General features: G+C 36.5%; 3 protein-coding genes across 4 annotated transcripts; 1 reads left to right on the top strand and 2 right to left on the bottom strand.

The window, feature by feature from the left end:
* Positions 1-551: 551 nt before the first annotated feature.
* LOC106139505 (B-cell receptor-associated protein 31) lies at positions 552-3,472 on the bottom strand. Its single transcript, XM_013340967.2, has one exon. The coding sequence runs from the start codon at positions 3,311-3,313 to the stop codon at positions 2,645-2,647; it is 669 nt and encodes a 222-aa protein (XP_013196421.1). The 5' UTR covers positions 3,314-3,472; the 3' UTR covers positions 552-2,644.
* A 1,021-nt stretch (positions 3,473-4,493) lies between these two features.
* Positions 4,494-10,076, top strand: LOC106139504 (dynactin subunit 2). Its single transcript, XM_060947498.1, has 9 exons — positions 4,494-4,651; positions 4,735-4,937; positions 5,205-5,340; positions 5,713-5,819; positions 6,354-6,467; positions 7,103-7,178; positions 7,680-7,838; positions 8,090-8,186; positions 8,805-10,076. The coding sequence occupies exons 1-9, from the start codon at positions 4,616-4,618 to the stop codon at positions 8,993-8,995; spliced, it is 1,119 nt and encodes a 372-aa protein (XP_060803481.1). The 5' UTR covers positions 4,494-4,615; the 3' UTR covers positions 8,996-10,076.
* Positions 10,077-10,465: 389 nt separating this feature from the next.
* LOC106139502 (large ribosomal subunit protein eL27) lies at positions 10,466-12,303 on the bottom strand. 2 transcript variants are annotated; one of them, XM_013340962.2, is made up of 3 exons: positions 12,170-12,303; positions 11,582-11,811; positions 10,466-10,689 (listed from the first exon to the last, which is right to left on the bottom strand). In XM_013340962.2, exons 2-3 carry the CDS (start codon positions 11,798-11,800, stop codon positions 10,504-10,506), a joined length of 405 nt encoding a protein of 134 aa, XP_013196416.1. In that variant the 5' UTR covers positions 11,801-11,811; positions 12,170-12,303; the 3' UTR covers positions 10,466-10,503. The 2 variants fall into 2 exon arrangements, with proteins under 2 accessions (XP_013196416.1, XP_013196417.1); XM_013340963.2 differs by having other exon boundaries at positions 12,083-12,202.
* Positions 12,304-12,945: the final 642 nt, after the last annotated feature.

Genomic DNA, 12,945 nt, shown 5'->3' with positions numbered 1-12,945 from the left:
TCTCCTCACGCTCTCTCTCATCTCTGCGTGTTCCCAGTTGCACCCTCCACAGAAGTGTTTCCGGCCCCGGGGTCCGCCCTTCGACTTTTCACTCTCCACGCTCCAGTTTCCAGCTGTAGGCGTACTTGGATTTAAGTCTTATTGGTGACATATCTACTACTTGTGGGTAAATCATGTTTTAAACACGATGCGACTCTCGTCTGACCTCCACAACTTTGCAAAATCGCCTATTCCATATCAGATAAGGTATACATTATTCCAGTCCAGCGATAAAATCCAACCCTGGATTGAATTTGGAAAAAAGTACTATGTCACTGGAATACACTGGATCCAGTAAGCAATCCAGTGCAAAAATTGGATTGGCGGTCAACTTTTCCAGTCCAGCACGGTCATTCCAGTGCTACTGGAATCATGTCGGTCACCGATTACGCCTAGGACCACGTGCCAAAAAAAGCTACCAACGTGAACGTGAGATTAAGGAAATATGTTATTAGAAATCTTTTATCAATCTCTGACCGCTGATGTTGCAAGGTCAATAATAAAACAACATATAAATACAAACATAGTATATTAAACACTCCGCCAAAGTATAAAATTAAATGTTAGAATCATAACCGAAAACCCTTGTTGACACGAACTTAGTTCTCTCTTTGCATACACTATCAAAAACGAATCTATGACTTAAATTTATTAGATTGTAACACTTCACTCATTGCTAGGTGGCATTTATGAAAACTCACAGCTCACCAAATCAAATTATCAACATTATGAACATTACTCAAATGGTGAGCTCGTCCCTCGCAACTTCTATAATGCTAAAGCATTTAAAATACTTCAAAAATGCTCGATTCTGAACAACACCATTGAGAATGAAACATTACCTCCTAACTCACATTTTCAGAACAACGCGCTTAGTCCCTAAGTTCGTGTAAACAAGGAATACTCCTACCCACATACCCAAACACAAGTTGAATATATAAACAACGTAATGAATAAATTACAAGACAAATGACATTCTTAAAGACTTAACATAGGTATATTATAAATAAGTATGATAAAATAAGACTTATTTATATCACTGTCAAGAATTCACTCCACTCCATACCTATTGAAGATGTAATTTCCCTTAGTGTCAAAAGATTCTTCACATTTTATTCAAGTGTATGAATAATCTTTTGTAATTTTGTTTATAACAAATAAACTAAAAAAACTAATGGATCAATTCTGAAGAAGGCACAAAGATAAGACTAGACCTTCAGAAGTAACACGGGGATTTCTACAGAATCGAAGCTGCGGGTATAAAATTCTATTAATAACATATGTTTATCTGCATAGCTTGGACGAAAGATCTCATAAATTTTAAACTTTGTAACTCAGAAGTGATTTTGGTTGGTTATTGGGCTATTAAAGAACAAAATATACCTACAAATCTATATAATGAACATTAAAAAGTGATATAGGCAAACAACTTGGGAAATGAGTCCTTGAATTATACTCATCTTTGCTAGCTCAAACAGTGATCTAACATCTATAATTAGATTCTTAGAAAAGGTGTTTTGCCAGCAGATCATAAAAAAAAATGAAGCAAATGCAGTGTTTTGTAGTTTACTGTGCAAAGACACAAACAAGGTAACAATGAGAAATATACAATCCACTTATCATAGAGGCAGGTCAAACATTGACAAAGGAATATGTCATCATCCCTCTCTCACTTATGGTTAACTAAGATGTTGAGAGAAACGGGAAATAAATTCTCAAAATCCTTGATTAACTTATTAATTCAAGCAAGCTTAATGCTAATAATCTTAATCACTCAAGATATCTGTTTTTCACAGCAAGAGCCTCATGAGGCTGCTTGATTTGCATAGACTTGCCTTATACAAAAAACAATTGAAGGACAATAGACATATAGCCATAGTGGATGTTTTTGAGAATAAAAATATAAAACAAAATTACTGGGTTCAAATCCCACCCACTTTCCTTTATAGGAGAAAATTCTCTTTTTTCGTAATTATGAAACCTACTGATTTTCAATAACATATAATAAGTATACTATTTTTTTAAGCTTGATTTTATAACAAGACATTAATATTGAATGAAAATTTTGGATGCAAAAATCTGAATGTAGTAACTACTATAAAAATTTACAATCTTCACAAAACACTCTCAGTCTAATAATTCAGAATACTCTGACCTCACTCTATCACTAAACATGGTATAAGAATATTTGCTTGCCTTAAGAAATTAAATATTTAGATAAATATAACAGCACTAATGTGATTAGTTGGACAAAAAAAAGATTTTATTATAATCTAAGGCCTCCATAGCAGGTAATTAGCTTTACAAATGTGGACTTAAATACCCATGATTACCACATAACCTTGGATACACTACAAACACTCAATAAGAGGTCCGTTTGTTATCATATTTGATGTTATTAGCTTGTGAATATTGATAAGATGTTGACACAATTAATTATTATATCCAAATAGATAAGTACATAAATTTCAAATGCAAGGATTTTAAATGTTTACATGAAATGCTAGATGAGTAAGCTAAGCATTCTCCAATATCATAAAAGTATGACAACCATTCTTGATTGCCAGTGACTATCTTTTTTTGAACATAAAATATTTCATAACTTTTATTCATCTTTCTTGTCCCCACCAGCAACAGTTATTTTCTTCTGCAACTTGCTGTGCTCTTCAGCGAGGCGGTCATACTCCTTGTTCAGACTTTCAGCTTGAGATTTAACTGCTTCCTTATCCTTCTTTTCTCTAATCAACTCTTTTTCCAACAATTCAATTTTGCTCTTGAGTTCATCAACCTCCTTTTTGGCTTTTTCATCTCCAGCACCTTGTTGACTAATCAATGACTTGGCGGCAACGGTAGCGCTTTGCGCTTGTCTGAAATTCGCTTCGCACTGGGCCAACAACGTCGCCAGCTCGGAAATCATCTGCACCATCCGACGAATCACAATAAGAAGGAACAATGCGAAACCAGAAATGTAGAAATTACGCTGGGCACGGAACAAGCGCATGTTTCCTTGCATTTCCGCATCCAAATGCTGGTGATCTGTGGCCTCGATGCTTGAATACTTTTGCATCTCACGAATAGCATCCAGCAGACATAATATCAACACACCGACCAGCACCATGAAGTAAATAGTCGCTTGATTACTTACGTAAGCTAGAAACTTCGACTTGAAGAACTTCTGCCATCTCGTAGGGCTCGCAATCGGCAAAGCCAAAAGGAGTACTACCGCAATCTCTGCGTATAGAAACGCCGCAATTATTGTCCACTGTAGACTCATTCTCGCTATTTGTGTTTTTGTACTATTGAATAAATGATCAAAGCCGCTAATATATTAACTTCTTTCTGACGAATTTATGGTGAAACAAGACAGTCAGACGAGCAAAATTATACGTGACTCATGGATACAAAAGTCAAGGATGACGTGTGTAAATATGATATTTATGACAGATGTCATTTTTGTTCAGTACAAAATTGCTGACAATTTTAGTGACGACCATTGTTGTTCCGAGTTGGCCATTGTACCAGATTGTGTCTATTTCTGTGAGGGACAACTGAGAGGCAAATCCTCGCGACCGTGACGCCCTAGCCACATTCGGGACATTCGCCGAGTCGAAAATTCGGTTCTTACGGCAAAGCGACCGACGACTGAAACAACAGAATTACTATATAGGGAGGGACCAGCCATGCCACGGGCACCGGCGGGCGACCGGCGACCAACCAGCGATGCGACGTGCGAGAGAAAAAAAATCGCACAAATCTCAGTGCGCAAGCTACCGCAGCCGCGTCAAATAATTTTTTTTTATAATGGATGAAATCTCACTGAAATATTAGCTTGGCCAGCTTATACATATACAAGTCTGGTCATCCATTGCACAAATTCTTGTGTACTCGAATATTTGGGATACAATTTGTATCTTTCGCAGTTCCTATGAATTTCGCCATCTCTTTTATATCATCTATTTTTTAAATTGTAAATTCCACAATCTCTTCCAAGCAATATGTCTTCTACCAAAAAGTGATTATTTTGCAAGCAATAGTTTGAAAGAGATGTTGCTCTCAGATATCCGTATCCCAATATCGCACCTCCCGAATAGTTGCCTTGACCGTGGTGCTGTCACTCGCGCCGCCAGCGGCGCCAGCCCCCTTGGGCAGCCTGTGAGATTTGTCATATGTTTCAAAACCTTTTTTCATCTTTGCCACATGCAACATCGTGCTGTGGCAGCCCCGCATGCCACATAACCCAACGGAGCATGCGGAAGGCCCTAACGTTTTTTTACTTCTCAGAAAAAAAATTTAAGTCTACCTCTACCTACTTATTTCTAATTAGAAAACATCAGTTTACTTCAATTTTAATTCTGAAATTTCTTTCGATTTATTTCGATATTTTATTTTCTTCAGCTGTCTGTGTCTGAGTAAGTGCAGTACCTATGCCTTATTCTTTTTGTCAAAACGACGTCTGTCATTCCAAGATCTTTCAATTCAAATTCCGTAAAATAATTCTTGACTGACGTCATTTCGCCCAAATAAAATAAAAACTTATTTTACAAATAATTAAATAATATTTTAAACCACAGTTGCGATGGCCGATCCGAAATACGAGAATCTGCCCGGAATAGTACGTATCAGGTTAAATCTAAGGTAATTTAAAAATTATTGATTTTTCGTGGCGACTCCTGCAATAAACTTCAATTTTTCCAGGCATACGACCAGCCCGATGTGTATGAAACTGGCGACTTACCTGAGGCTGACCAGCCAGACACCTTCGAAGAGGAGGAAAACGAATGCATTGAACAATTACATCTTTCTGTAAAGGATTCCTTCAATAAGTTCAAAGGGAAGTTTTTGACTGGTAACGTCGACTTTTCGGATAGACTAAGCCGGAAAACTAGGATCGGGTACAGGTAATAGTTAATTTTAAAAACAAATTACTATAAATAATGCAGGAGAGGTCAAATAACACTTATCATTTTGATGTTTTGTGAGACCAAAAATTTGATCTTACCGTGTAGACAGAAACAGTAAAAAAATTACTCAAAGGTCAGATTCATTTAGAGGCACAGTGATGGAAATGAGATTCGTACATAATAATGACCCTAAAAGTAGAATCCAAATTTTACAAGCATTTGCTTATGTTACATTTTCCAATGTAGTTTGTTATTATGCTACAGGTCTGGAGAATGGGAGCTGGCAGCAGAGGGGGAACCCGAGACTCTCATGGAAAAGTACAACCGCCTGAGGTGCGAGTTCTCTGAACTTCTGGAGCAAGTTACAGACCAGCAGAACAAGGCTTCTGAAAGTGAAAAGGTATAAAATTAAACCTGCACAAAATGGCAACAAAATGTGTAACCATAATCTAATGTGGATTAGGTCGCTCTGCAAAGGCTGAGTAAGTCAGGCCTGAGTTTCTTCATGACTAACTCAATCTGAGACCATGGTCAAAGGCACTAAAAGCTCCTCTCCAGAGAGGTGAGGATGTTAATGTGAGTAAAGCCAAGCCCTGTAGTATGCCACACGCAACATTGTGTTGCACAAAGAAAATATTGCTGTTTCGCTTTATATTTTGACGTAAAATGGAACTGTGATGATATTTTGCGCGATAAAAACTGCATCGCGCGTGACATGCAACGGAGGCAGGATGAAGCAGTAGACACAGATAATTATTTTTCTACATTGCAGGATGAATTTGAAAAGTTAGCAGCGCAAATAAACTCCACAAAAAAGCTGGTGGAGGAACTGAAGCTGGAAGAAGGAGAGCTGATTGACCCCAAAGCTGAGAAACTTAAGTATGTTGCACTACTATTACAAAAAATGTACAAGAATAAAAAAAAGATATCTTTACAAAATCTGTTTGTTTATTGCATATTTTTTTACAAATCTATTTACTTGTCTGTTTTGAAATATAAATTGATGGCAATGAATATCTACAACACAAATCTTTGAAACCTTTAAGGTCAATCGAAAAAACATGCTTAAAGGATTATTATTTAATACATTTGATGTTTATTGAACCATCTTCATATTTTTTCAACTCAAGAATACACCCTCCATTTCACAAATATCCAAAAATGATAGCAAAACGCAAATATGTAAAAAATTATTCTTTAATTCCTTTTTACATACCATCTCGTTTATGACAAGCTAATTAATAAGAGGCAGATTTTAGACAATCACAATTTGAAGGTTGCTTTTTTAATTAAGGTTGCTCATCTTGAACATGTACAGAAAGTGAGAGTTAATATTGATAAAGTATGTCAAACAAATAGCCCGATTGCTACATACTCTGATTGATTAATGTAATGGAATAATATATTTTTCAGGGAATACTTAGCTGCCACAAGCCGAAAGCAGGGTAATATGGTGACCACGCATCTGAAACTCAAACCTGAGGTGAATCTCGCGCAGACAACCAGGATAGCACAACTTGAACACAGGTAAATGACACGGGCTATATATAATTTATACATTACAGTAATGTATAAATTATATATAGCGCGAAAAGCGAATGTAATGATTACATTATACTATTTATTATTCTATTATTAATAGCGCAAAAAACTATAGCTGTTTCGCTTTTTATTATGAAGTGAAATTTGTATACATATTACACTTATGATAAAAACGGCGTCGCACGTATTATGTAACGGGGCTAGTATAGAATCCTACTAATATATAATTACTATAAATATATTACTATCACTACATATTATAAAGTCGGCGAATTTTGTTTCTGTTTGAAAGAGGGTTTCCTGAGGACGGCATTTATAATCACGTCTGTATCCCTTGCAGGATAGACAAAGCCAATAGTCTTGAAAAGACTTGATAGGCCACGTTCATCTGTTTGGCTTATGATAGAATTTACATAATTATTATGATATATAATGGTATATGTATGGCTTATACATAGATATAGATATATATATATCTATATATATCTATATCTATATATATATATATATATATATGCATATTTCTGATTCTTACGCTTCATTCACATGTATGCCCCTTTATTCTGTTATTAAATTTTTCTGAGTCTTCTATAAATGTTTTTTTTTTACTATTTTCCAAGGTTACACAAATTGGAACAGGCGGCTGGTGTGAGAGATGAGGAGTCGTTCAGAAGACTGCAGGCGGCTACTGGTCAGGTGGGGGCTATAAAAATACTCAACAACCATCAGACCGATTTTAATGAATTTTTACACTTAGACACAATCAAACCGATTTTAATGAATTTTCACACTCAGACATACATAAATATAATCACGTCTTATCCCTTACGCGGTAGACAGTGCCAACAGACTTGAAGAGAATGAAAGGCCATGATCAGCTGTATGGCTTAATGATGGAACTTACTTTCGAAAAGTTACAGGTTACTGTTGCTAGCCCATCATCTTAAAGAATCTTAAGTTTATTAGCTTTTTATTTGATCGACTTTACAATCTAGATGGAATGGAGAGGAGCTGGCAAACGCTATGTTTTTTACTTCGGTACCAGTCCAGCATAAGTCATTGCACTAGATTTAATATGTTTGTTCCCTTAGTCGCCTTTTCGACATTCACGCGAATGAGAGTGAGTGGTCCTGTTGTAAAGTGCCGACAACCACACGGCACTAAAAATATTTGAAATGAGAACCTCCCCGTCTCCAGGCCACGCTGTGCGGCGCGGCGTCCACATTGGCTGCGCAGGCGTCGCTGCTGCGCGCCGCGGACATGGCGGCCGCGGAGGCGCGCGTGGCGGGGCTGCTGGCCAACGTGGACGCTCTGAAGGCCGCCGTCAGACCTTCAGACCCCGAGTTGGATGCAAAGGTAAGCTGCTTCTCATAAATATTGAATGTAAAAAAATTCTAATCCCATCCGCATACTGATGAAACTTCTAACAAATGGTTCAGATCTTTTCTAAAGGACATAAGGCTACTTTTTAAATTTTATGAAAATCGGGAATTTTCGTTTCGCATAGAATATCGGTCGTTATTTCTCCGTATTTCGGGACTTTAAGCGACACCAACTATACATAGTTTTTTGACCAGTAGCTAAAATATAAAAAAATATCTTTTCAGGTCAACGAGTTACACAAATTGTTCAAACAAATAGACGGAATATCACATTCGGAGATTTTAGAGCGTATGGAGGCGTTGGAAGCGTTACATAATCAAGGTATTGTTCTATCTTTATTATAATACATACATACATACATACATATGATCACGTCTATATCCCTTGCGGGGTAGACAGGGCCAACAGTCTTGAAAAGACTGAATGGCCACGTTCAGCTATTTGGCTTAATGATAGAATTGAGATTCAAATAGTGACAGGTTGCTAGCCCATCGCCAAAAAAAGAATCCCAAGTTTATAAACCTATCCCTTAGTCGCCTTTTACGACATCCATGGGAAAGAAATTGGAGTGGTCCTATTCTTTTTTGTATTGGTGCCGAAACCACACGGCACTTAATTATAATCACCTGATTTTTCACCCGAAGAACGGTCAGGGTCCGCCAATAAGGCAATTCAGTGTTGCCAACTGTCTCACAGTACAGTACACGTCTTCATCCCTTTCCCTTAATCGACTTTTATAACGTATGACTAAGAGGGAAACTATAAGAGGGAAACAGCATTCGTCCCTTCCAGACCAGCATCGGAACTTGTATTAAATTATTAGTAATTAATTCCATAATCGCCTTTTACTACCTCCACGAGTAAGCGATTAGTGTTATTAAGTTTCGTACACTTCACAAAACAAAAAAAATTGATATTGTTTTTTTATTAATATTTCAGCGAGCAATTTCGGCAAATCCCTGACCGAGCTGGAAACACTGCAGAGCACGATAGCCAGCGGCGTCCAGAACAACAAGGAGCTGCTGCAAGGTGTTCAAGAAGTGTTCGCACACAACGTCGATAGCCTACAGAGAGAAATCAAAAAGTTGGACGAGCGGGTTACACAGATCAGTCAGAATGTTAAATCGTAGTTGTATATGTTGCCAGCATTATTCACTTTGAGAGCCTAAACAGTTTGTACGTGAATTCTTTAAGAGATGAATGCAGTAATAGTGTGTTGATATATGTATAAGGTGGATTTTTTTTCTTTTATGTTTATAATTGCACTCGGATGACAAAGGGCTAGTTCTATTTGAATCTGCATTCGAAACGTGTGATCTTTCAGTCTTTTCAAGACTGTTGGCTCTGTCTGCCCCAAAAGGGATATAGACGTGATAATATGTATGGTATCAATTAGACTACCTAATGAAGACCTTATGTAAAGATTATTCCACTAATCGACTTACTATTGCTACATTTGCTTTTTACAAGTTTACGCTCCGTTCAATGGCATGACTATGAAACCAGTCTTAGATAAACTATATAAGAGAAAATGCTTTCAGAAAAGGTTTTGAATTATATCGATCCCCTCGATTTCGCCCGCTGCGAATAGCTTCATCCGATGAACCCTTTTTAGGTTTACTACAAATTTTATCTTATCTATTCCTTCACTTTGCTAGGTATGTAAATTTTAATTTAGTAGTAGTTAAAGAGGAATTAATAAATAAATATGTACGGGACAAACAAGAGACAAAGTAAAAGGCGGCTAAGAAATAGGCTTATAAACTTAAAGATTCTTCTTTTCGGATAGACTAGCAATCTGTCGCTATTTGGATCTCAACTTTAAGTCACACAGCTGAACGTGGCCCATCAGTCTTTTCAAGACATGTTGGCTTTGTCTACCCTGCAAGGGATATAGAAGTGATTTGTATGTTTGTTACAAATACAATAAAGTTGCGTCTTTGGATACAGTATTTACTAGTTAACTCTCAAAGTTTAAAATGGATAGGTACATACCATTGAAAAGACTATGATTATGTAGGTACCTTTTTGCTGGAGAAATGAATTGGCTTGTTCAGTTAATCCTCTGAGTTTTATGCATTTTTTTTTCTTTCATGTACTTTTTAAGTAATATAATCTACTTTTTATATAAATAATGTTATTCTGAAATAATTAAGTACCTAGACTGCTTACAAATAATTTATTACAAAATAAAGCTATAATTATTACCTATATTTTGTTTTATTACTCATTCTTAATCTTCTTTTATTCAATCTACTACAACTATACCAATTATTCCATCTAGTCCTACCAGTAGTTCTTTAGTTGAACTGTTTGGATATTTCTTTTCAACTTTTTATTCTGGGAGAATTGCAGAAATTATCTTGAGAAAAGGATGGTACCTCATTTTTGCTTTTTTAATTTTTTGGTGGGGTTACAGCCGATTCCCCAGATAGTAATAGCAAGATCAGCTTTAATTTTTTAGTTTCTAAAATTCTCTATTTCTATATTTCCTTAAGTTATTTTGGCTCACAAATTCATCATGTTTGCGTTTAATCCTGGTTGCCTCCCCAGCCTGTGACCACAATCTAGTGTGTATTATAAAAAATAAAACAAAAACATTCATTACACAAGTAATGTTTATTTTTAAAATTACACCTTAGAACCTAAGCTTTTGGAAGAACCACTTGTTCTTCCCGCTCTTGTACCTCTCTTCGAAGCGCACTCGTGTGTTGAAACGGAGCTTCTTGCGCTTAGCTGGGTCCTTCAAGTCCTTCACGCTGAACTTTTCAAAGCTGAAGTCAACTGAGTAGCGAGTGGGCATCAGGTGATTGTAGTTGACGAGCTGAAATATAAAAAATGATATAATATACCGAAAGGTGTACCTTTCAAAACCAAATTTCTTTCAAACACAATGATTACAAAATCATAAGATGGAAATGTGAATGTACACAAAAACATGGAAGTGACAGCCTTCAGCCATTTAAAATACACTGCTTGGCAGAGGTCTTCCAAAAAATTATCAGGGCAATTTCTAACCATAGAGTAAGAGAGAAAAATTTCTACTACCATGCCATATATATATAACAGCATTTAAAGTCTTTGTGCATGGTCAATGTCACACAAAAAAAGCACATAAAATCTTAATATTTTTTTTCTGTTCTGTGATGGAGAAATGATAGAACTCGACGTAGATAAAACACACATGTATAGCCACGTCTTTATCCCATACAGGGTAGACAGGGCTAACAGTCTAAAGCTAAAGCCATGTCAATTCACTATAGAATTACAGTTGATATCGGCATACACAAGTTAAAGTTGGTATAGGGTCAGGTCAAAAGTACCCAAAACCGCCGAGCTTGCATGAAGAGAGTTATGAACGTGGATGAAGCGAAGGATGTATGCAGATATAGTGGCAAGTGGAAAGAGGTAGTCTCTGCCTACCCCTCCGGGAAAGAGGCGTGATTTTAAGTATGAATGTATGTATACACACAAGTTAAACGCTTAGTTGAGATATTCAGAAAGGTGGAGTATTTTATAATTATCAGCCTATAGATTTGAAAACAATCTAAGATCTAATAATATGATAAATCCACCTTTTAAATAATGCTTTTTGGTATTGTAACTCGAGTTCTTTTGTTGAATATTGATGAGAGTATTTTATTTTTACCAATATTAAAAAACCTGACTGAAATTAGCTGTGAAATTTATAACATAACAACAACAACATATCTTACTTTCACAAAAGGCTTTATCTTGGAGCGCTGGTGAATTTTGTTTTTGCCCATTCTTTTGTGGACCTTGCGTGGATATCTGTCGATGCCGGTGACGAAAGCATGTCCGTATGGCTTGTCGGATGTGCCCTCATCGTAGTTTTTGACTACAATCGCTTTACGGCCCGCGTACCGGCCGCTCAGGACCAGCACCACTCTCCCTGGTTTCATTATTTTACCCATCTTCGATGGATCTGCGGAAGGAAAGTAACCTTCAAAAACAATATTTTGATGTAAACTTAACCTCTCTAAAGGTAATATTTGTCTGCACAGATTTGTTTATTTGGAGTTAAATGCACTGCTGCCACGCAATTAATGTTAAATTTAACAACGAATAGTTACTAAAACTAATAAACAAGCACTGAGAACTGTGTGAACATCACAATATTAATTTCGTATTTTGATCTGTATTTTTGCAGTTTTCCACAAAAATACACATAAGGAACAGAGAAGGGATTTACGAACATTAATAAACACAACGTATTTTTAATTTTAGTGGCGTTTTCTATAAAGATTTTTGCAGATATTTTTGTAATAATTCACAAAACTCACATTCGTTTTGCCTCTTGACAAAAAAAGACACAGGGTTGCCAGATGTGACAGAAGGTTGATTGACAGCTGTCAAAACATGTTTTTTCACTGGGCAACATAGTATAAAGGTGCTAACATATTTAGGACAATTCTTTTGTCATAGATCGTATCCAAATATCGATACCAAGTATATGCCCATTCCCAGTAGATTTAGCTGCGTACGGGCTACGCGCCTATGAGTAACAAGAAGCCAAGAATGACGTTAAAATGTTATTCCAGACGTTTTACAGCAGCCAATAGTTGTTCAAAAAAATTCGTCTGTCGATGCTTAAAGGCGTGAAGACTAGGGTATCATCAACGGTATGATCCGGAAGTGTACTACTGTTCGATGATAAATTGAATGTCTTTGGGAGATTTTTTTAACTTAGGACTTGGTTAGGAAACATTGTAAGTAGTTTTAATTCCAGCAGTTTCTGCTATGTTTAACTATGATATAAACTGGGTCAGGTTGCACTGGTAACGGGATCAGGATGGTCAGATGGCAGTCGCCCATTTCAACTTTTCTACTTCACAACTCGAACACTTTATTCTATGTTCACTGACCCCACCCAGAACCTTTATTTTTTACTTTTTGCAGTGAATTCAAAGCGTTACTCGCTATTTATTGCGAAACTACTTATCTCATCCACATTTCATAAAAAGAACAGATCCTATTCTTGCTGTTGTTGCGGCACGTAAGTTGAACTAAATTACTCTTTTGACAGAAACTTTTTTATTCTAAATTGCTACTGCGCATC

The sequence above is a fragment of the Amyelois transitella genome, chromosome 13, assembly GCF_032362555.1.
Source record: "Amyelois transitella isolate CPQ chromosome 13, ilAmyTran1.1, whole genome shotgun sequence".
NCBI lineage: Eukaryota > Metazoa > Arthropoda > Insecta > Lepidoptera > Pyralidae > Amyelois > Amyelois transitella.
The sequence above is the reverse complement of the archived record's forward strand: the minus strand, read 5'-3'. Positions and strand labels throughout refer to the sequence as shown.

Excerpts from the sequence above, each read along its gene's own strand:
- LOC106139504 (XM_060947498.1), top strand. The coding sequence starts at position 4,616 with ATGGCCGATCCGAAATACGAGAATCTGCCCGGAATA. Across the intron at positions 4,938-5,204 it reads AAAACTAGGATCGGGTACAG|GTCTGGAGAATGGGAGCTGG; the intron begins GTAATAGTTAAT and ends ATTATGCTACAG. Across the intron at positions 7,839-8,089 it reads ACCCCGAGTTGGATGCAAAG|GTCAACGAGTTACACAAATT; the intron begins GTAAGCTGCTTC and ends ATATCTTTTCAG.
- LOC106139505 (XM_013340967.2), bottom strand. The coding sequence starts at position 3,313 with ATGAGTCTACAGTGGACAATAATTGCGGCGTTTCTATACGCAGAGATT.
- LOC106139502 (XM_013340962.2), bottom strand. The coding sequence starts at position 11,800 with ATGGGTAAAATAATGAAACCAGGGAGAGTGGTGCTGGTCCTGAGCGGC. Across the intron at positions 10,690-11,581 it reads AGATAAAGCCTTTTGTGAAA|CTCGTCAACTACAATCACCT; the intron begins GTAAGATATGTT and ends TTTATATTTCAG.